Genomic DNA, 22,948 nt, shown 5'->3' with positions numbered 1-22,948 from the left:
CAATCGGAAAGAGGCGTACACATGCAAAACCGTTCGAATTATATCGAACGAAAGCTTCCGGAATAGGATATTCTGCTGTGTGAAATCAGAACGATTATGTCCCACTTATTCATATTAGTCTTTTATCGATGCTGTTATTATTTTCTGTCCAACCTTCTTTATGGATTCTCGGGAGGTATTTTGATCAATTTTACCGGGAAGAAATTATTTTTGTCTCCATAAGTTTCTTTATTTTGAAATGTTTAAATTGTAATCAGCTTCCCGCCTCCCTGTGCACCTCTTAACTACCACAAAACGACAGTAGTACGAAAGGAAGAAAGGTTGTTGGTTCTGAGAGGTGAAACAACAACTCCGCACGTGCACCAGACTCTCACTTCTGTCGTCACAGCAGATTTCCATGTTACATTCTCTATAGTAACGTTCTATGAAGTACGCTAATTCACGACGATTCTCTCTCTGGAATAGGCATTTATTCCACTCAATGGCGGGAGAGTCCAGCCGAAAGGTACTTATACTGAGTAAGTCGTGTGAAAGTTTTTAAGGATGGAACTGTACTTTTTTGGTGAAACTGTTTCTTTCGTTTTGTCTTGGTTACTGAAGTTCCTTGAGGAACATGAAAAGAGACGATAAAAGCGCTGGAGAATGTTTGCCTTAACCTAGGGAGTGGCCTAAACTGGAGCCTGGAGCGAGTGAGAATGGAGGAAGAAGACGGACACTGGTAACGAGGTGGCTGCAAGAGGAAGTCGATGTTAGCGCCCGCTAAAATTTTTTCATGAAAGAACTGTCTCCACCACCTTCGCCTTACCTTTTTGATTTTTTCCTCTTACATCGAAAGTGACATTATGCCCCATTCACACAAGCAAATTAGGTTTAGGCAAACGAGGTTTAATTAAATAACAATCTGCAATAGAAACTGAAAAATTGAATTTTCATAGGGTTCAAACTATCAATAACTTACCTTTTCATTGCGCTAAATTTGAAGTAAAAATCACCAGTTTCATTCGGAAAAAATTAATTCAAACCGTGTTTGAAGAAAAGAAATCAGCCATAACACTTGTCTTAGCTTTGGTGTCAATAGGGTGTTACTTCACAAAATCTATGTCCCATAGATAAGGTTATCACCGCCAGTACTTTAATTCTTTCCCAAGTGTATTAAATCTAGTAACGAGATAATTTGGTTTATCGACTGAGAAATACAGTCAGCTAAAAAAATGGTATTTCAGGCGGTAACCTTTTTTCAGGGCGAATAGGAAAACTATTGTTTAATACTTAATGTATATAACTCTTGGAAAAGAGGCAATAACTCCAGATAATGTTGCCTCCTCGTCCTTAGGAGCTTTTCCGAGTCCATTGATATTCAAGAAAAAGTGAAACCCGATCGATTTCCAGGTCATACCTTTAATTTTCTTTAGGGGTAGGAGGTATAAGTGGAAGAGCCATGGAAGCATGCAGTAAAGGGGATGACGGACAGGAAGAATGGAAAGAATTGGAAAAGTCTCCTCAATTTCTTTTCACTTGTCTCACGCAGTACTTAAACAGAGTACTAGGATAGAATAATTAGAGTTCAAAAAGAAAAACGAAAAAGACTGAGTTACATTAAAGTAATCTTTAAATAAGTTTATTTATTAACAGTTGCTTTATTCCAAGGGCTTAGATGTTCAACGTTAAGGGAGGAATGCAGACCTCTTACGGATCGAGTTCGAGGTCCGTACTGTAAGTAACAGATCGAGTATTTTCCGCTACGATTTAAGGCCCAAGCGCAACGTTTCGTGATTTACAGCGTGGACCGAGAAAACGAGGATAGTAAGATATTTATTCTAACTCTGGGTTAAAGTAGAGGGGAAAGATTTCAAATCAGTTTGAATTTTGCCGGCCATACAGTAAATAAAACCCACTAAATTGCCCTATGACAGTGCACTTACTAACTGAGAAATGTAAGAAAACTTCCCATCAAATCAACCACCTTCATATGCTAGCCTTTCCACCACACTATGACCGTTTTCTCATCTTTGGCAGCTTTTTCGTCCACAGGGCCTGGGTTCCTTGGAATTTTTAGAAGATTAACCATTTTTAAGGTTTCAGAATTTCCTACCACAATGAACATAAATTTGTTTGACTTGGACCACAAATAGACAGGTTTTACCCCATAGGGCACAGGTCAAAGCCCCATCACTTTTTCAAGGACATAAGCATCAGGATTTTTACATCAGGGGGTCATAATTTGGATGTCTATCAAACATATTTGTCTTTAGCAATGTCGTCCATAATGTCTGTTGGTGAAAAGTCTTCCATCATCTCTTCCTCAACTTTTTCTAGTGACCATTCATGTTGGACAATCTCCAAGGCCTCCCACTCAGCCTGTGAAGAAACAAACAGAACCAAGTTATTTATCGATAAACAGTACTTCACTCTCAACAAAATAAAGTATAACTTGGAAATAATAAAACAAAAAAACCAAAATGATGCATCCAGGTTTGAATCTAGACTCTTTGATAGGGATTGGCCACCATAGAAAGATTCTGGGGCATACATTTTGACTGTTAGCCTTTGATTAGGATGAATCCAAGTGGAGTGGATAAGCTCTGATTAGCTCTAAGAAACTCTTTCTAGAGGCCAATTTACTTTATCAACCCAGCGGATAAAACCAAATTATCCTGTAATACCCCCCCCCCCCCCGACACAGCACCAGAGTTTCTTTAGAAAGTTAACCTATTTATCTTTTAGTCTTGTGTGTTAACCATTTTAGCCAACATACATGTAGATGTATCTCCCTCAATCATAACCATTACAATTCCCAAGTGTGATTGGTGCATTAGCTGCTTTATATTTCACTAATCACTCTGTACAGTTGTAATTGGACATTGTAATTGGACAGTTGGCTGTAACTGGACACCTGTAATCAGACAGTTGAAGCAACCAATCATACTAAGTCCACTCAGCTAAATCTACCAATCACAGAATTGATGAAAATAACAATAGCAACAACTGTAAACTGGGAAATTTCCAAATTTTTTGCTTTAGACATTGTCCCTACTGGAGATGTTTGTCCTTAATGTATTTTTTTGTTCCGAAATTGTAATGGTTATGATTAATTGGTAAAAAGGACTTCATATTGTCCAATTTGGTCTGTAATCATACTTGTGATTCACAAGTCAGACTCCTACTTCGTGGCCGTCCAATTTTGTCAATCACTTGTATGATTGTAGACCAAATTGGACTCCACTCAGTCCTATTACCATTATAAATTGCATATAGGAGGTGGTTCTATCACTAAAGATGATAAAATACTGTACTTATGATAAATAATTACCGTATTTACCCGCGGATAGGCCGCACTTTTTTCCCGGAAAAATGGGACCGAAATTGGGGTTGCGGCTTATACGCGGGTACAAGCGTTTTGACACCTCATTAATATGCACGAGAACTCACTGTAGTACAGTAAATTGGCGTTTTAATGTTCGCTTTAAATTGTTCCTAACTTACAACACATACAACTACCCGGTACTCGACCTCAACAATTTTTTTTTTCCCATGAAAACCATTGAAAGTTTGGGGTGCGGCCAATACGCGGGTGCGGCCTATCTGCGGGTAAATACGGTAGTTATTTCCAACCTTAAATGCCTTGCTTGGGTCTTGTGGCATCTGCATTTGCATCTGCATCTGTTCCTGCATGACACGAGTCTGATCTGCAGCTAAAAGTGGATTTCAAGATAAGAGATGCACAAAAGCGAATTTGAGGTCTCTTTCATATGTTGGGAGTATGGTAAATGTGACATACAATTACCAAGTTTAAATCACGTACAGTGGAAGGGTAATTCCATGATTGGCCAGTCAGTATAAATATCATTCAGATCAGATATAACTACTGTATCAGGTAATTCATCAATTATCAATAAACTCAAATTACTAGTGAGATCTGAGGGTGAAAGGGTCATCTTTTGTCAAAGTTAGTTTAATTAACTTCTTGTTGGTAAAATTGAAAAAAAAAATTAAAAAAAAGAAGACAAACCATTATCTTGACCCAGAACAAGTGCATACATGCTCCTGAGACCAAACACGTTGATGAAATACCAGGACACAGAACTAACCCTAAAATGCAAGAGTACGACAAGTGAATTTTTTTTCTTGCAAGCACATTGTACCTTGTTTCCTTAATTTCAATATACAGGCAAAAATTGCACAAACTGAGCTCAATGAAAGCATAGAGGAATCAAAGCAAAACAATTAAAATCCAGATGTGTTTCTTTTGTCAGTGCTGGTTTAAGGCACCTAGCATAAGAAAAACTTTTAATATTGTAATACTTTTGTGGACACAAGATTGGTTAATAAAGTATGGGACTTACTTTAGTTAGTTAACTTAGACATCAGGGTAAAACTAAACATTAAAGCAAATTGACAAGAAGTGGCATGATACTGTTCAATTGCATACACAGATTAAAGACTACTCGATTGGGTCTAAATACGTGTAAGTTGTTAATTCATAGATAACTTACCAAGATGCATCCAAGGTTGTGAGATCAATGCCACGCTGTAACATGGCTTTGAATCGCAATGTTAGTGGAAATGGCACTTTTGCTGCAAGGTGGAAAAAACAGATTGTTCTTAATTTTTTACCCCTACAACTAATCATGAAGCAAATCCCAACACTGGAGGTTACCACAAATTATAAAAGTATGACACCATTACATGGCATGTTCAGTTTTAAAAATTGACTAGACAATCAGACATGTTCTTCTCTCTCCCCTTCTCTCTGAACAAAAATGAAAAATAAATAAATAGAGCTCTGATGTGTGCTTAGGCAATATATTTAGTCTGCTAAAAGTCTCTTGGCCCAGGAGTGTGCCCTTGGCTTCAGCAACAAATGTTTAAATAAAGGAGAAGTGTTAACATACTTGTAATGAAACCAGAGTAATGCCAGTTGATCCAGCCTCCAATGAGGATCATTGGTAAAACATTTGTAATGTTTCCTTTGGCCATGTCCACCATCATTGTTGGATCTGGTGAAAAAGATAAAAAGATGAAAGTGTAGTAAATGTATTATGTTTTAATAAATGTTATCATGTTTGTATCAATTGCAATTAAAGATTGGGATGTGTGAATCAGCTATGTTTGGACACTTCAGGGTCAAATCCAGGGCAAATTGGATTTGGTTTCAGGGTTGGTAAGAGCCAGTTTTTTGAGTTTGCCTTGAAAAACTGGTTGGGAAGCCTGAGCTAGCATGATATCCCAAAACTCCCCATTCCCCTGACAAAAGAATTGACATACATAAAACTACCAAGCCTGTAATTGTATGAACCTGCACTAACCTGAAATTGGATTCTTGACTGGTCCTTTCCTATCCTGTGTTTTAAAATACCCTTCTGTCTCGTCATTGAAGAAATGTCGTCTGGCCTCAAAACTCTATCATGTTGAAATGTTATATTTATGAGGATGGACAAAATTATATACGTTCGCGAATATATTATATCTATGGAACAAAACACCCATATATGAACTTTTGTATCACATACCTCTTCAGGAAGATATTTTCCATTTTCTCTAAGATTTCTGCTCCTCATCAAAGCTTGACTGAAAAATTTAAACATCGAGGGAAACGCTTCATGATCACCGATATGCAATAGTAATTAATGTAATAATTGAGTTGAATTAAGTTGCCGTTTGCGAGCAGGCATGAGAGACTTAAGAGAAAATAACTCAGTAAGCCAGACGGTATCTTCTTAACGCCGATTGTTATTATAAATAGTTAATATAAATTAATTGCTATTATAAATAGCAACAACTACCAAGGGCTAGAAGCGCAATTTTGTTACTAACTTTGCGAAAAGTTCACTATAGCACGGTGGCGCAGCTACCTGCATCTCAGTTCGAGTTTTTTCGTCCTCAAATCTTACCTGTCGGAGACTTGTAACAGATCTAAATCTTTCCTTGACTGTAGAAGCATAGATAGATAATGCCTGATTATTCCGACAAGAAACGTTATTATTACAATGGGCAAAATAACCCACAAACGGATAGCCGGATCTAGCAGCAACTCCGCCATGATGAAAGACGGGCGTCTACAAGGGCTTCTGGGTAATATCACATGACAGAGAAAACGGGGCATAGAGAAGGGTTGTTACACAAAGTAATACGTAGAAGTGAACAGTTCCTTCCGTTCCCTTACATCTTGTTGGGTTTTTCCGGACGATAACTGAGCATCGATTGATTTTTTGTCCGTGTATTTATAGGCCAGGATACGCTCTGAGACTATATGTAAGTGTTGCTCTCAGAAATTGCAAGGACCTGTCGAGTTTAGAAGCATTGACACAATTTGCATACGGCCCGCTGAAGCCGCGGGTCGCGCGGTTCGAACTTTTAAAACCGCTCGAGCCATCTAGCACCGCGAGTCAAAGGGTGCGGAAGTTAATATTTCACACTTAATCCTCTCTGCGATTTGACAAATGGATTCAACAAACCAGGTGAGTTGTTTTATCGCTGTTTTGTCGGTAAACATCCAATACGCGAGGAATCTGGGAATACAATATTTTAACCTACGCAAACGTACGAAAGTTTGATCCAATATTGAATGTTAAATTATTCCCGTTGTTTTTGCTTTAAGGAAGCGGCTATTAAAGTGTTAGTTTGGGTTTATCTTTTATACGTAGATTCTGATGATAATGGAGTGCCCCACGGGCGAAATTTACGGTGAAATTTTGTTTTTTAGAATTTTCATACTTAATAATTGAACTTACATTTTGGGGCTACTTTCATAAAAAGTATGATAAGTGGCTGCGATATGATAAATTATTTATTGATCCACCTTTACCTTAAGCCAGATATTTCCTTAACTGGACCTCCTATTCAGTCAACGAGTATGTAGTAAAGCCAAATTCATTCTACTGAATTCTAAAGCAATGTGCAGCAGCTAGGGGAGAGAAATAGAAAAAAGGATAGTTTAAGGGTTGACTGGGCAGGAAGAAATCATATTCTGATTAATTCACAACTGAGTGTTTCTGAAAATTCCTAGTTAAATGACTTAAACAACTTCTATCCTTTAGAAGGGAAAGGTTTCTTGTAAGTCTCTCATGTGGTTGACAGCTCTACCCAGAATGACCTTGACAAAACCTATTTGAAACCTCTGGCAAGCTCTGTATTCTTTCCCATAAGTGCTGAGGATACTTTCATGCATTGTAGTTTATACAACAACCCCTCCTGTTACTGGACAAATTCAGAATGCCATTCATGACAATGACTTTGCAGTGCATTGTTTACAATGCCATATTTAAATGTTTGTCTTGTTGTTACATATAACTTGTTACATTATTTAAATCTACATTCCAAAATTGCTTGCTAGTAATCTCTGTTCAGTGGCTATCTATTGCTTACACCTCTGGTGGCTGCTTGCAAGAACCATTCTAGTTAGCTGCAAGAGCAATGTCCTCTCACAAAGGCTTTCACTTTGTTAACCCTTTAGGTGACTGGTAGTTAACTCCCTCTCTCAATAGCACCCATATCACTCTTTAAGGTCAAAAAAATAATATAAATGACTACCAAATAAAGAAGCTCTCAATTGTTAGACAAATTCTCCCTGTCAACACCATAGGAAATCCACAGAGAACAGTATGGAGAATATGCTTACTGATGTTTAAGTGTAAAGGGCTAAGCATCTTGGCTGATTTAAATGATCACCAAATAAAGGAGCTCTTGATTGTTAGAAAAATTCTCCCTGTCAACACCATAGGAAATCTACAGAGAACAGTATGGAGAATATGCCTACTGATGTTCAAGTGTAAAGGGCTAAACATCTTGGCTGATTTTTTATTGATTGTGATTTTTCTTTTAAAGGTTCTGAACCTTAATGACTATGATAAACTGTACCTGTTGATGTGCAAATGGAGAATTATTCGGCTTTTCAACCCGTTATGTTATGCTGCTGATGTAACAAGTGTTGAAGACCTTGAAAAGAAAGTGAGGACAAACCTGGATAATATAAAACAAAAACTGCCTGCGTGGTCACAATCTCAGTCTTTTAGGGAAGATTTAGAAACTATTAAAAACTTGATTGAAGATTCAAAGACTGTGAGATATGAAAATTTGCCATCACTTCTGGTGAGTTGAATTGTTATCTTAGTTTATAATTAACCAACTGCTCGATTAGCCCAAGAGCAGACCCTTTTATCAGCACTGCTGCACCGTAATTTCTTTACCAATAAGTAAGATTAGGTAAGGATTCTGGCATTAATTAGCGCCAGATCACCAACAGACCACTTGCTGGCTATTGTTTTTGAGGTCTCAAACCTATTTCTTGGTGAAAATATACTTGTTTTGGAACCCTTGAAAATGAGAGAGTGTTTGCAGGCTACCTGTTTAATTTGCTCATTCAAGATATTGTACCTGAAAGAGTTATTTTTGCTGGTGAAGTTCCCTTCTAGTGATCTAATACTGTTACATACTAAGAAACTTAAACCATAATATATTGAAGTATAATAAGGAAGGAACTCAATTTGAATTATTTGTCAACCGAATGAAACTATTTCCTAGGGTATTGAAAGAAATAACTATAAAGAGGAGTTAGGAGATGCAGGAGTCCAGATGATACAAAAGAAACAGCTATTTTTACGAAAAAAAATAGCCCTTGGTCGTCCATATTCTGGTGATGTTTATAATGCCCAGTGGATGCAAGGTCATAACATGGTATGTTGATTTTGGTATAGTCCAGAATTACTCTGATTAACAGCAACAGGTGAAGTCTGCACTCAAGCCCATTGATTCACCCAGCTAAAGCTTGCCCTGGTTTCTGAGTAGTGTGAAGCAACTAGAAGTATTGCTACTCCCCCTGGATAGGATGCTAGTCCATCACAAGGTTACCCCTCTCCCCCTCAGCATTTCATCAAGCTTAATGACAATTTACTGCTACCTATTTATTCTCCTGGGTAGAGAGAGGTACTGTGAGAGTGAACACACAACACATCAACCCAGTCAGGTCTTGAATGCGAGCCTCTACCCAGATCAGCTTGAAACATCAGCTTTGAAACTGACTTTACAATGCCCAACCTATGTTTACTTATCAACTCAGCTGATTATACTAAATTACCCTGTTGTACTCTCCCACTGACGTAGACAGTTTCTTTAGAAACTTATCCCTATTATTCATTTTGAATTCCTTTTTTCAAGTTTTGTATCACTCTCATAGCCACTTCTTCTATTGATTGTGATCTGAAGTAGGCAGCTAAGGAACTGTAAACTAATTGGCAAAGTTAACATGCTTCTAACTCCAATAGAGTGTATGTAATCAGTTCATTTTAAGTGGGCTGAAAATTTTTAAACAAGAGAGAAATTTGAGAGGAAAAATCCTTATTAGTACATTCAAATTTGGTACACTTTGAGTCACAAGGTCATTGACTCAGTTGATCATGTATTTCCAACAAGTGATTAGCATCAGTGGCTGGTCTCAAAACTTTTTCAAACATTTTCCTGCAAATATGTGATGGGATATGACGGCAGACAAACTTAGACACATGAGCACAAATTCCTGTATTCTTTTCATCAGGTTGATGTTGTTGTACGGTTTGACTTGGGCCCATTACAGCGAGAGTTGTTTATTAGAGAAGCTAAAATAATGACAGGTCTCCATCACGACTATATCATGAAGTTTTATGGTGCTGTTATTTTGGGCTCATATACAGACTCTGTGGGATTGGTACAGTATATATTTTTTATTTTCAATTGTCATTTTCTGCTGGCTAAATTCTTGAAGTCTCTTAATCAGTGTGACAGCTTACAGTAAGTTATTTTGAATTATTCACTATACACATAATGCAGTCAAGTTAGGTTAACAGATGGTAATTTACTTCACCTCTTTAAGATGTACCAATAATAACATTCTCCTGTTTTTTATTACTGTGCAAGGTGGTTGAATTTTTCAACAAAGGTCATTTGAAGGAGTTTCGTGTTCCATCTCTCTTCCATGCCTGGCTCTATGCATCACAGCTCTCTTCAGCTCTGGAATATTTGGAGTCCAAACATCTTGTACATACATCTGTAGCAGAGCCTTTTGTTTACATCTCATCTCTTGAAAAGGTAATGTCTACACCATTCTATTATTTAAAAAAATTGATGATCTTCTTCCTTCTAATTGGTGATGGTAAATGGAAATTTGCTCTTCTAAAATGCTCTCAGGAGTAAACTACAGTTGGTAGTCTATATCTTTCTCCTCAGAGCTTCTGAAGATTGCTTTTTGTTGAATTTGGAAATTTAAAAAGTTAGGTGTTGTTTTGTCACACCGTATCTCTTTTGAAGATTAAAACTTGTAATTTATTGTAACTCTTCTAATCCTTCTTTGAGTCCTTTGTCCTGCCTCTTTTTCATTCTCCTCTATTCTGAGCCTTCTCCTCTCCTTTTATGTCATTCTTTCTCCCATCTCAATTCTCTTACCTCTTGTCTCCTTTCTCTTTTCTCCATCTTTCCTTCTTCATCTTCTCTGTCCTACATTTATCTTTCCAAACCCTCCCTACTCTTTTTGGTCTCCTTGTCTTTAACCCTCTAACTCCCATTAATGACCACAACAGAATTTCTCCTTACAATATCAATACAATATCAACCAGATAAGTGATGAGAGTGAAGAGGGATAATGGGGATAATTAGCTGATCCAATACTAAATTCTTAGAACTAACATTATAAGAATGGTATAATTGACAGTAAGGAGAGTTACAAATTTGATCTAGGAATTAGAGGGTTATAAATAAATACTAATGAGGAACTCAAATCAACAGTACCATGAAGATGGCATTTTTTTATCCACAGATCAGCCTTGGTGGTTTTATGTGCTGCTATTATGAAGAAGAAATTAATGAGGCTAAACAGTAAGGATTCCTCAAATTTCACATAGAGTGTGTTAATCCTCAATCATATTTTATTTTTGACGCTAAAACAATAAAATTGATGGATACAGTATTTTACAAGTCAAACATATCTTCCTCATTTTTTCGCTTTTAATTTTTAAGAGTAGGTTAAGGCCTCACTGTAAAAAATTATTATTATTCTGCTGAGGGACATCATGAGACAATTCCAAAAACTTGCACTGTACTTTGTATTAAAGGGTTACATGTACGCGTAGCCATCAATACGATAATAGGCTGGATGGGGTAAATTTGAATTTTTTCTGTGGTTTGAATAGCCTTGGTCAAATTAATGACTTAAACAGTACTACTATGTGTTCATTTTTTTTTTTGAGGTGAAACATTACACCTTATCCAAACATGGATATATGTTGTGGTTCAATTTTTACTTTTGTTCATGTTTTCTTTCCCTTTAAGTTAATTTCAAATTTGTTTTTAATGCAAAAAGGGAATGAAAGTTTCAACCAGGAATTGCAGAAAATTAAATTTTAATCTCATCTTCTCATCAGAAAACAGATCGCGAACAGAGGTTTAAATCATGCATTTTATATTCTTTTCTTTTTCAGAAAGGGTCAGCGTGGTAATTTAAAACTGTCAACAATAACTGGTCATCAGGGTCATCGTTTAGATGACCTGTCTGTTAAAGGAGTGGTTGCCCTGTTCTCTCATGTAGTTTTGTCAATGTTCAGATACCTCGACTCCCATCGGTCAGGCCAACTAGTAAACCTTTTTCCGGTGAGAGTCTACTTACTGATGAATAAAAAAAAATTAGTTGAATTTATTCAAGATCAATAAGATCAAAGATCATTGTTATGGCCCAAAACTGCTTTTAATAAATTTGCTCATCTCCAGTTTGTGTAGCATGAGGTAATCATGATTATGTATACTTCTCTTAGATGGGTTGTTGCTCTCAGTGTTTGCAGCCCTCACCCCCTCCTCCCCTTGTCCTCCTGTCCTGTCTCCTCACCTCCCCTCCCTGTCTTCTCTAAACCTAAACTTTTATTGATAGAATCTGTTCAATTTATATTTTTTGGGGTTCTATGTCCAGAAGTTGAAAATTTGATTAGAATGCAATTACAGGCTAGAATCCTTTTAGTATGTTCCAGGTTTGTCTGCACTCTCTATCCTAAAATTTTCAAACTATGATAAGATCTATATTTTATGCCAATAGGCATTTTTCTTTTTTCGTTTCTTTGCCAATCACAGTTAGTCTGTAATAGTTTATTTTTCTTAGCATTGAATAATTTTTGTTGACATAATTTCTTGCAATGATTTTTCCAGGGTCATAGGAAGCAGCCTCTTGTGTGTCCATGTGGTGTTGCTTCTCTTCTGGAGAGATGTCAAGTAGAGGATTTTAGTAAAAGACCAACATTCCATGACATAGTTCAGACTCTTGCCAAGGTGTTTGAAATAACGTAATTTTGAATTGAGAGCACTAATTACAGAGGAGCAAGTGCGAGGGGGGGGGGGGACTTTTCCCAACCTTTTCCACTCTTTTCCTCTCTTTTTGTGTACTTTAATTTATGAAATGTCATATTTTTCAAGACATACACTCTGACTTGTAATTCTACCAATATTTTTTCTTGTGCCCGAGTTGTAACTTCCTTCTGCTTTCTGCAAAGCTTCTTGTTAAGGAACATTGTAAGATATTTCGATGTCAGAAGTAGTTAAATGGCATTTTTAGTTGGTATCAGACTTTTTGCTAGCAAGAGTACTGTTGTAAACTGTGGTGTTAGGTATTAATCAATATATAGAATACCTTATCAAAACAACAGGCTGACCACACATTCTTACTTTGAATAAATTTTCTGATCAAGTTGTTTGAGAACTGGCTCATGACCATTTAGATCCCCAGTCTGATTTCTTAGTGTACTAAGCTGCAATCATTTCATTGCCATGGTAACTCAAAATAATTATTTTCTGGCATACAATTTATGATTTTAGATCACCAAATGGTGACTCTGAAAATAGTTGAGAGTGAAGTGCTGGCCACGTGTGACAACTACCTTTGCTGGTTACATGGAAAAGGGATGCAGTAAATTGTTAGACAGTACTTAATACTGATGACTTTTATTCTTCAGGAAAGACCAGAAAAGTTCTGTTTTACAACAAGCAATTCCTCTGCAGAACCTTGTGAGCTTTCATATGACAAAGGAGAGAAACTTTGGGTGATATCACAGGATGCAACGAGGTAAAAGCCATCTTTTCTTCTTAATAATTTTTTCAAGTTCCAGATTGAGAGCACTCTTACTGGTCACCATGCTTTAGATTTTGGGAGATACATTTACTTACAGCTTGTAATGGTTTCCATGTGAAGTTTTCTGAGTGTGCTTGTTTTTATAATACAGGGTGCTTTTTGTGTAATGCCTGGTAAATATATCATGTTATAACCCACTCGTTAATTTTTGCACAACTCTATTTGCTACTTAACATCATGTGGTGCAAAATCACCTGAAAGTTATCCTGAAACAACACCCCTTTAGGTCAATATTTGTATCTGATTATTTCTGTCATTAAGAAACAAAGCCAGCAGAAAAAAGCCAGCTCAAGCCAGAGTTTCACTTCTTCATTCTTATTATTTTACATGGAAGAAAAAACAAACTTGTTTTGTAGAGTACATCGACAGTTGTAGAGTACATTGACAGTGTCATTGAAAAGCTGATAGCATGTTATGTATTTATTATATTTTAGATATCATGGTATGTGGTTTGGTCAAAAGGAGAATGGGACTGCAGGATTTTTTGATGGTGACAAAGTAATACCAATAGATGATGATAATCAAGGTATGTTTCTTGTTTCATGTCTCTTTCTCTTAGATTCAGTCATTCAGAAATCAAAGATCTCAGTCTGCAGTAGACAAATTAGGGAAACATTAAATACTAGGAAAACCACTTGTCTCATTACTTTTTATTTGGATATGGATATCTGTATCTGGGTCAAATTATTTTCAACGGCCAAAATGCATGCCTATATTAATAGTTTTTTCTTATTTGTTCTAGTACCACATGAAATAAGAGCCCGCGGAAATGAAGCACAACTTGCATACAACCTTGCTCTCTTGGAAGGAAAGATCAAAGTGTGCCGTGCTCGATTGCTAATCATTGGCCAGGATAGGGCAGGAAAAACAAGCCTGAAAAATTCACTAATGGGTTTACCCTTTAATCCTGATGAACCAAGCACTGAAGGTTTGGAAGTGAATTCATCAAAACTGGAAGTCAATGTTGAGCAGGTAGTTGAATGGAAGGCTGTGAGTGAAGAAAACAAGGAAGTGGAACAAGCTACACCACAGAATAGATGTATTGCTAGATTGGTTGCTAGTCATATGATGGAGAAGAAGGAGACAAAACCAAAGCAAACTTTGCCTCCTGAGAAGAAAGAAATGCAGGAGGAAAAAGAGATGCCACAAGAACAAGTATGTTGTCCATAGCTTGAGATAGATCATTTCTTGTTTTTTTCCAATTACAAACATGTCACATAAAGAAAAAAAAAGCAACTGTTGGATTATTTAAGTTCAAAGTGGCTCAGAACTAAATGTACAGCTTGATTGGGAAATTTGCAATAAGAAATATCTTTATTGAAGCTGATTGTTTTAGAGTTATGGACACAAAAAACTTGTGGAACAAGTAGCATCCTTAAACCTCAGGAAAAGTGATCACAACTTGTCTAGCAACCACTGGATCTTTGCCACATACAATCTTTGAGGAAACAAATGAAAAAGTCTTGTAGCCTCAATTCATCACATAATGATACTGTAATGTACATTTATGCAGAGTTAAAAAAATTATTTGAGCCTTAATTATTTTGCATTTATCTTGTGTATCATTTTGTGTCCCACCACAGCTGAGTGGGTTTCATTTCACCACAAATCCTCCAGCACCCAATCACACTCAAGAATCCACAAAAGCTTCTGCACCAGACTTAGTTGATGGATCCCAAGAAAAACCAGCTCTGAAACCAAAAGTTGATATGCCAGATGAATTAACCCCGCTTGTAATAGAGTGCCTTAAAAATTCAGAGGGAAGCAATGAGAACAGTTCTACAGAAACTGTACTGGACATCTGGGACTTCGCAGGTCAGCATTTGTATTATGCGACACATCCCTTATTCTTCTGCCACAGAGCCATCTATCTTCTTGTTCATAATCTGGAGAAAAAACCAAATGACCTCGCAGAGCCATCATTTAAGCGTGGAGACCAAGTATTACCTTTGAAGAACACATCAAATGAGACAAACTTAGACATGCTTCTGTCATGGTTGGTCTCAGTCCACAGCATTTGCAGGCCCCCAGTGGAGCATGATGTTGAAGAATTGTGTAAGTCAAAGGTGCGCTGCCTTCCCCCACCTGTGCTTTTGGTGGGAACACACGCTGATGAGGTTTCACCCAGAGAAATCCAACAAGTTGAAGATGAGATCAGTAGTAGCCTTAAAGGTAAAGCCTACCAGGAACATGTACTGTCTCCTTTTTACAGAGTTGATAACAGGCAGTCATCAAAATCACCTGAGATTCAACAGATCCAAAAAAGAGTACAACAGATCTTGTCATCTGGGTTGATTTCAACTGCAGACCTTCCTGTGAAGTGGTTCAATTTTGAAAAAGCTCTAAAGAAACTAACAGCAGCTGGAACCGTCTTCTTGACCAGAGAGGAAATCTACACAGTTGCACAGAAAGAATGCTTCATCACAGACAATGATCAGCTAGACACCATGTTAAACTACTTCAATGACCTTGGTTTGATTGTGCGATTCACAGATGTAGTAGTTCTGGATACACAGTGGCTGGCCAATCTCTTTAAAAAGCTGATCTCCACTTGCCCTTATCAAGAACAGGTTTGTGTAACAAAGTAGTTGTCTATTGACAGGGCTTCAAGCTGTAACCTTTTGGGTGGTCATGGCAAGTTAAAAAATATTCTCGCCACTAAATTTGCAGCCTACTCCTTTGACTCTTAACAGTAGCTAGCATCTTATTACTCCTTACAGTCACCACCCCAAATCACACATTAACCTTTAACTCCCATGAGTGACTAAGACAGAATTTCTCCTTACAATATCAATACAATATCAACTAGATAAGTGATGAGAATAAAGAAAAAATTAATATCAATTTGGGGATAATTAGTTGATCCAATACTAAATTCTCTAAACTAACATTATAAGAATTGTATTGTTGACAGTAAGGAAAATTACAAATTTGATCTGGGAGTGGAGGGGTAAAGTCACAAGAAAAAAGGAAATGATCTCCAACTAAAGAAGCTCTAATACAAATTCTCCTTGTCAGCACCTTTGGAAATGTATAAAGAAGAGTATGGAGAAATTCCATTCTGATGTTAGGGTTTATAGGATAAAGGTTGATTTGTATTGTTACTACTTTGGGAGGCACAAGCTTGAGGGAATGGTGTTTCCCTGGGTCTGCAAAAATTCTCACCCCACCATGGGCACAGTGTCCAAAAGTCTATCTGTCTTGTTTTCATTGCATGATCTTCAACATCTCAAGTTGTTTGTTTCTGAAGCAAAAGAACTTTCGTATGATTTTCATATGATTTGATTAACCAAGTAAGTTCTTATTCATTTTTCTAATCGTAAGGATCCTGTTGATCGCAAGTTATGGCAGGACCTTGAAAAGACTGGAGTCTTGCAAAAGGAGCTCATTGACAAAGTGTTTGAAGATTTGGAATGGGGTAGATACAAGCCTTTGCAGCACAGTGTCTTAGAGATGATGGAAAAATTTAGCTTTCTGGCGAAATTTCAACATCAAGAAGAACAAAACCAACAACCATCAATCATCAAATACCTTGTTCCAGCTCAACTACGTGTATCACATCCTACCGTGCAGAAATTGATGCCAAAAGCGAGTGATCCATGTGCTCTCATATACAAGTTCTGTGATGGGTTTGTTCCACATGGCTTGTTCCCTCAGCTTGTCTCACGCCTCATCACACTTTGTCCCATGTTGGATTGCACCAAACCCCCGAATTTGTTCTGTGATGCTGCTCGCTTCATTTTAGGGAAGGGAGATCAATATGATCTTGTTCTTCTTTGTAGCAAGTGTTGCATTAAGTTGGTATTTATGAAGTACAACCATAACATGTCTGATAAAAGTCTTGAAAATGAAAAGAGTGTGGCTTGCCAAGTGAGAACACTCATCGAAGGGGAAATGCAAAGCTTATCTAGGCAATGGCAATGGCTGAGAAATGCACGCTATGAAGTTTGTGTTACTTGCGATGCTTGTGAATCTTCTGATGCAGAGTGTAATCGGCATCAATCAGCATCATGTTTGGATCAAGACTGTCTTCATTTTTTACCCATTCCTTCTGTAGTGGATTCAAAAACAGTTTTTACATGTCCAGAACAAGTAGGGGACCACTCTAGATTCATTGTTAGTAATCTTCACCTTTGGTATGGCAGAAGTGAGGTAAGATCATTGCTTGTAGTTCTCAGTTAAAGTTGATGTATTTTCAGGAAGCTTAACTTCATTGATTCTATGTTTGTGTGTCATTGTTTTGTGTATGTATGTGCCTGACCTGAACATGTACCCTGTATTGTGGTGTAACTGCATACAGCTGTTTCAAAAGGTGTTTTTGGAAAAAAACAAACAGGCAAGTTCAAACAGGCAAGTTCAAACAGGCAAGTTCAATTGTAGGTAGGTTTTCAGGTTACAGCTACTTGACCTTAGGATTTCAGGGAAATCAGAGGAAATGTCACTTTAGGACAAGACAGAGTGGGTTTGATGAATTGTTTTATTTATTTGACATATTAGAATTCAATGATTACCGGATACCCAGATACGCTTCAAGATCATCATGTGCACTTTTGTCCAACAGCCTTTCTTAAAACAACCATAGATTACAACATTGTAGCCCAAGCAAACAATTCTATACACTAAGCGATTGATAGACTGGCAACTGTGAACTTGGAGATCTGCCATTATCAATCACTAACTTACACCCTGATAATTTTATAAACAGTTTTTCTTCTTTTTTATGAATAATTTTTCTTCTGAATATCTTAACATTTGGCAGTGTATTTTAAAATCATTCAATTAGTAATATTGGTTAATTTCATAATAATTATAGACAAGTGTAATATTATTGAAAGATAATCAGATGAGCAGATGAGGATTATCATCATCAGTGACACTATTAATGGACTAACCATCAGCTGTGAAAATAAAGGGGCTATCCAAGTAAACTGTTAATCTGTAACAGCTGGTTTAATTTATGTGTATTATTGATTAGTTGCTTTAATGCAACAGATGCATATTGTATATGTTTCACTGGCATAGAATTAACTGCTGCATGCCTTTCTTTAACTAGAATAACCCTCCAGAAAGTCCTCAACTAGCAAGGATAAAAGATGTAGACTTTGTACACTTAGCCAAAGAAATTGTTGGTGTGTGGAAGAGAATCGCACGACTTTTGCACATTCAGGAAGCAACCATTACTCAAATTGAGCTTGACAATAAAGATGATGTCTATGAACAAAGCTATAGGATGTTGACAGCATGGAAGAACAGACAGAATAATTTAGATGCACCATGTGAACAGTTAAAAATTACTTTGTGTGACGATTTAGTCAAGAAAAATAGCATAGCCCAACAGTATTGTTACCAGCCTAAAACCTAATGTCAGATTAATCAGGTGAGTGATTCATCTCAAGCCTATATTTCTTGTAGGAATGAATGTTAAAATAATTATTATTAAATAGCTTTACATAGTACCTATCATCTAGACCCACATCATAATATTTGATATATGCAATTGAATTTATTTGTTGAATAATTTCCATCCTTTAGTTATCCTGAAGTTGTGAAGAGGCATATTATGGTATATTATGTATGTCTCAGATGTATGATCATCGTAATGAACAAAAATTTAAGTTTTGTTTGATTGAGAACTGTACTAAACTATAACAAATTTTTTATGTGATCTGCCCCAGAATTTGTTCTGAATATTATTTGTTTCTCATTTCCAAGAAAGATTAGCAAAGAAACAAGAGCAGAAGAAAGGTTGGCTCTACTCTAAAAAATTTTTCATTGTTGGTGTTCAATACCATTAGTTAAGCAGGTAATAGGCCATTTTACAGTCGTGTACTTAGTTGCCAAGCCTTTGATTTGGAGTGAGGCTGAAGGTGACCTTGTCGTGATAGAGACCAGTATCCAATTAGCATTTGAAAAGCAGCAAGGTTTGTATCATAACATGGTCACCCTTTGCCTCATTCCTGTTGAAAGGCTTGGCAACCAAGCACACAACTGTTAAATGAACTATTGAAGAAATTTTTGTCTCTGAGGAGAAAAGTTCCTTACACAATTTAGTTGATAATTTGAAGGCTCTATTCCCTGGCCAGAGGGAATGGCAGATTATTTAACCTTTTCTAAGAAAACAAAATCATGCAAAAATCATGCAAACACAATGTTTGGAAGGTGTATAATAAAGTGTTGAGGAATAAATTTTTAAAATTGTAATCTTTGTTGGCAGTTCATTTTTAAAGAAATAAGCTAAACCCCACCATTAAGTTTTTCCCTGTGGCATCCTAAATTCTCTGAAGTCCCTCCTGCATTGATCATGGTCGTTAGCAAATATTTCATCTTCAGTACTTCAAGCTTCTCTCGTTATCTGGAGAAAGTTAAAAGAACAACTTCTGGAATCACTCAGAACTCCCATCGCTCTTCAGGTTTTTCTCTCTGAATGATTTAGGACCATTCCTTTTAAAGTTAGTTGCACAGGGCATAGTTAAGTAAGCACTACAAGTAAAATAAATTTTCAAACCAGTAGAGCAATCTTTTTACCCGATGAATTTTCAAGAATTCCAAGCAATTTTTGGCAGTATTAAGGAGTACTTCAGGCAGAAAGTGGTTACAGCCTGCAAAGTAGGGCACTAGAATAGTGAGGACAATAAAAGGGAAACAGGCTCTTGGCTTTCAGATGGTTGTCACAATTTTAAAAAACAAACACAACAAAGAAAATCAGGAAGTGATTAAAGCAGTATACAAGAGTTCATTCTTTCCACTTTGTTGCCCGATGAGACCACAAAGTTGCTGCAAGGAAGACCAATGATTGAGAGACAACACTGTTATTTCCAAAGAGGGTTAATTCTGAAAAAGGTTGGTTGCTCAGGACTTTCTGGGCTGTATTTAAAAGAAACACACAGGATCCACAACATCTTTACTATTTTTTAATAAGTCATTTCCGTCAATTGGGACATTTTTAACTGTGCACCATTTCACACTACATATTTAGCTGTTCCAAAAAACATCAACAAGTTTAGTTTGCAACATTTACATGTCAGGCAAATCTTGTCCCATCAGTGAAAATCACAAAAACTGTTAAAATATCCACTCAGTAATTCAGCTGATACAGTCAGATTAGTTAAAAAATTTAGGCATCCTTGAAGCGAATACTGAGATACAATTTCTTGAACTCATCGAAGCCAGCCAGGACACCAGCACCTGCCATACCACGGAGGATGTTTGCTCCAGCACCCTTCATCAAGGACATGAAACCCTCGCCCTTGATAATCTGCACAGTGCAGTCGATGGAACCCTTGTACTTCACTGCTTCTCCTGATGTCATCATCATGCGTCGACGGATGGTGTCAATTGGATAAGAGGCCAGGCCGGCAGATACTGTTACACCATAACCCAAGACAAAGGAGATGAGCAGTCCAGCATCTTCACCCAACAGCAGTGGCTTCAGGGTATCATACAGACCAAAATAGAAGCCACGGTACACAATGATACCAACACAGGAAATGACAAAACCTCTGTACAGACCAGCGATACCATCAGATGCCAGTGTCTTGCGGTACACATCAATAATACCATTGAACTGCCTATCACCCCCTTTAGAACCTGCCTTTGCATCATTGGCCAGCCTTGTTCGGCAGTAATCCAGAGAGTAGACGAACAGCAAGGACATGGCACCAGCAGCTCCACCAGAGGCAATATTCTTGCTAAACTTGGTCCCATAGGAATCAGTTTTCTTGGGTTTGAAAAGGGCCTTAATCTGATCCTTGAAAGCGAAGTTCAAAGCTTGCGTTGGAAAGTAACGGATGCAATTGGCAAGGTTACCTGGAGAAGAGCAAAAGAGTACATGGTTCTATTAATCTTTAACTCCCAGAAATTATTAACATTTACCTTCTCCCTACAACATTCATGTTGTCCAGCAAAAAAGTTATGAGTATACTTTAAATGATCAATGAGAAGTTATCTTGATCATAAACCAAATTCTTGCAACTAATTTACAAGGAAAAGTGTAGCAGCTAGAGGGGAGAATTAACAATCAGATCTTGGGAGTTGAAGGGTTTGGCAAACGTTAAATTCTGTTTTCATGAGAGTAAGGGATATGATGCAACTCTACACCCAAGATTAAAATTGTTCTTAACACCAGCAAGACAATTTAACTCAACAATTACACAGGTTGTAAAGCAACCATTCGAGAGGGTTTCTGTAAATGAGAGAAGAGTGACTGGAAAAAAACCCTTAGAATAAGGAGGATAACCATCAGCCAAATTAACCCACAAGTTACACTAGGTTTGCAAACCAAAGTTGGGTTGTTTCGGTTGAGGCAAGTGCTCTCCACACAACTCCATGCCTATCACTCCCTCTCCCTCCCCCCCTCTCAAATTCGAGGAGGGGGAAGGGAGATCTGCAATAGAATGGTTCACCATCCAGATGGAGTGGTAGAGTAGTAAACATTCTCTGACAGCTTGAACTGCTTTTAACTACAAAGAGGCAGACTGACTTATGAATCAAAACTACTCACCTCTCCAGAAAGAAAGAAAACCCTCAGCTCTGTATGTCCTCATCGTACAGTCCACAACACCCTTGTATGGGGTATCCAAGCGTCCAGCCTTCAACATCTCATCTTGGTTTTGAACAAGAAGCTTCACTCTCTCAATTGGGGCAGCAGCAGTTTTGGAAATGATAGCAGCAGCACCACTAAGTCCAAAGTTCTCAATAAAATGTAGCTTTTTCTCACTTGGAACCACTTTTGCCATCTGAAAGAAATGGAAAAAAGGTTACATTTCTCACACAACTGTAGGAATAATCTGCTGGTTGCAAATTAAATATTTACAAATATGAACTTTAAAACAAATGCATACTTTCAAGAATTGATTAAAAAAGGGAAGCCTATGCCAGAAGGAATGTCCTTTTCTTTATCTAGACGAGTTCACCAATTGTTGGAAGACGTACAGTTAGTAAAGAGGACAAGTTTCCACATGTACAAGTTCCCAAGTGACAAGAGTTGCAGTTCGATTTGCAGTTTCTTTTTTTCACCACTAAGCCTTAACTATATTACACTTAACCTGAACTATCACTTCCCGAACAAACACAAAGTATAAAAAGGAAACGGTAGAAAGGTTTTAAGGAAACAATATTCGCCGCGAGGGACGGTGATTATTAAGTACATTTCAAAATTGACGAGGGTTGTACGAGCGGAAACTATCGAAGGAATGCACAGAAAACGTCACTTCCGAAAACGATGTCGATATCAAATCAGAAAGTATTGAAAGAAATTATTGGTCAAGATTGGGTATAACAGCAATAAACTGATATTTTAAGGCTTTCCTGTGGCCAACAGAATATCGACAAACGTAAAAATTTTGTTAACGAAGTTTTAATCTCAACTGAGCCACGTGACCAATCACGTTGGAACATCTTCGACCGGCAAAGGCGGAATTCAAGGAAAAAACCTTTTAGTACTTTAAATGAAAGAAGGCTAAAGTAAGCTTTAAAACCGAAGTTTCTTCAACATCTCACAAGAATCACTATATTTTCGTAACTTTGCGATCGAATCGAATCTTTTGCGCGAGTGACGCTCTCTAATATCACAACTCGAAATCACAACTTTCACGAATTATGTGCTTTATGGATAAATAAACAGTAATCACAAAAGATTTAAAAGGTCAGATAAAGAAATTACCACTTACTTTGAATATCCTAGAGTAATGAATCAGCCAAAACTATTAAACACTCGACAAGAACTTAGGCTTCGACCGGCGAAATCCGTAGACCTTCGTTGTAAGGGAAGATCAAAGGTTGTAGAACGCATGTAAGCCACGCATGTTTCCTCTG

General features: G+C 37.3%; 3 protein-coding genes across 3 annotated transcripts; 1 reads left to right on the top strand and 2 right to left on the bottom strand.

The window, feature by feature from the left end:
- Nucleotides 1-1,486: 1,486 nt before the first annotated feature.
- LOC113684810 (ER membrane protein complex subunit 3) lies at nt 1,487-6,076 on the bottom strand. Its single transcript, XM_027202210.2, has 8 exons — nt 5,892-6,076; nt 5,511-5,568; nt 5,307-5,400; nt 4,893-4,997; nt 4,494-4,575; nt 4,010-4,089; nt 3,613-3,692; nt 1,487-2,358 (listed from the first exon to the last, which is right to left on the bottom strand). The coding sequence occupies exons 1-8, from the start codon at nt 6,038-6,040 to the stop codon at nt 2,233-2,235; spliced, it is 774 nt and encodes a 257-aa protein (XP_027058011.1). The 5' UTR covers nt 6,041-6,076; the 3' UTR covers nt 1,487-2,232.
- Nucleotides 6,074-19,336, top strand: LOC113684774 (uncharacterized). Its single transcript, XM_089190943.1, has 14 exons — nt 6,074-6,458; nt 7,825-8,088; nt 8,521-8,673; nt 9,530-9,679; nt 9,889-10,059; nt 10,784-10,842; nt 11,445-11,613; nt 12,160-12,279; nt 12,960-13,069; nt 13,570-13,661; nt 13,878-14,290; nt 14,719-15,705; nt 16,460-17,287; nt 18,189-19,336. Exons 1-14 carry the CDS (start codon nt 6,441-6,443, stop codon nt 18,495-18,497), a joined length of 3,843 nt encoding a protein of 1,280 aa, XP_089047069.1. The 5' UTR covers nt 6,074-6,440; the 3' UTR covers nt 18,498-19,336.
- Nucleotides 19,337-20,032: 696 nt separating this feature from the next.
- Nucleotides 20,033-22,901, bottom strand: LOC113684794 (uncharacterized). The gene is made up of 3 exons (XM_027202198.2): nt 22,804-22,901; nt 21,636-21,870; nt 20,033-20,941 (listed from the first exon to the last, which is right to left on the bottom strand). Exons 2-3 carry the CDS (start codon nt 21,868-21,870, stop codon nt 20,250-20,252), a joined length of 927 nt encoding a protein of 308 aa, XP_027057999.1. The 5' UTR covers nt 22,804-22,901; the 3' UTR covers nt 20,033-20,249.
- Nucleotides 22,902-22,948: the final 47 nt, after the last annotated feature.

This window comes from Pocillopora damicornis, chromosome 13 (assembly GCF_964200805.1).
Source record: "Pocillopora damicornis chromosome 13, jaPocDami1.2, whole genome shotgun sequence".
Classification (NCBI taxonomy): Eukaryota; Metazoa; Cnidaria; class Anthozoa; order Scleractinia; family Pocilloporidae; genus Pocillopora; species Pocillopora damicornis.
Note: the sequence above shows the minus strand (reverse complement) of the source record. Positions and strands in the feature narration are given on the sequence as shown.

Excerpts from the sequence above, each read along its gene's own strand:
- LOC113684794 (XM_027202198.2), bottom strand. The coding sequence starts at position 21,870 with ATGGCAAAAGTGGTTCCAAGTGAGAAAAAGCTACATTTTATTGAGAAC. Across the intron at positions 20,942-21,635 it reads TTTTCTTTCTTTCTGGAGAG|GTAACCTTGCCAATTGCATC; the intron begins GTGAGTAGTTTT and ends GCTCTTCTCCAG.
- LOC113684774 (XM_089190943.1), top strand. Across the intron at positions 11,614-12,159 it reads AACTAGTAAACCTTTTTCCG|GGTCATAGGAAGCAGCCTCT; the intron begins GTGAGAGTCTAC and ends TGATTTTTCCAG. Across the intron at positions 15,706-16,459 it reads CTTGCCCTTATCAAGAACAG|GATCCTGTTGATCGCAAGTT; the intron begins GTTTGTGTAACA and ends TCTAATCGTAAG.
- LOC113684810 (XM_027202210.2), bottom strand. The coding sequence starts at position 6,040 with ATGGCGGAGTTGCTGCTAGATCCGGCTATCCGTTTGTGGGTTATTTTG. Across the intron at positions 5,401-5,510 it reads GAAAATATCTTCCTGAAGAG|AGTTTTGAGGCCAGACGACA; the intron begins GTATGTGATACA and ends TCAACATGATAG. Across the intron at positions 4,576-4,892 it reads TTACTCTGGTTTCATTACAA|CAAAAGTGCCATTTCCACTA; the intron begins GTATGTTAACAC and ends TCCACCTTGCAG.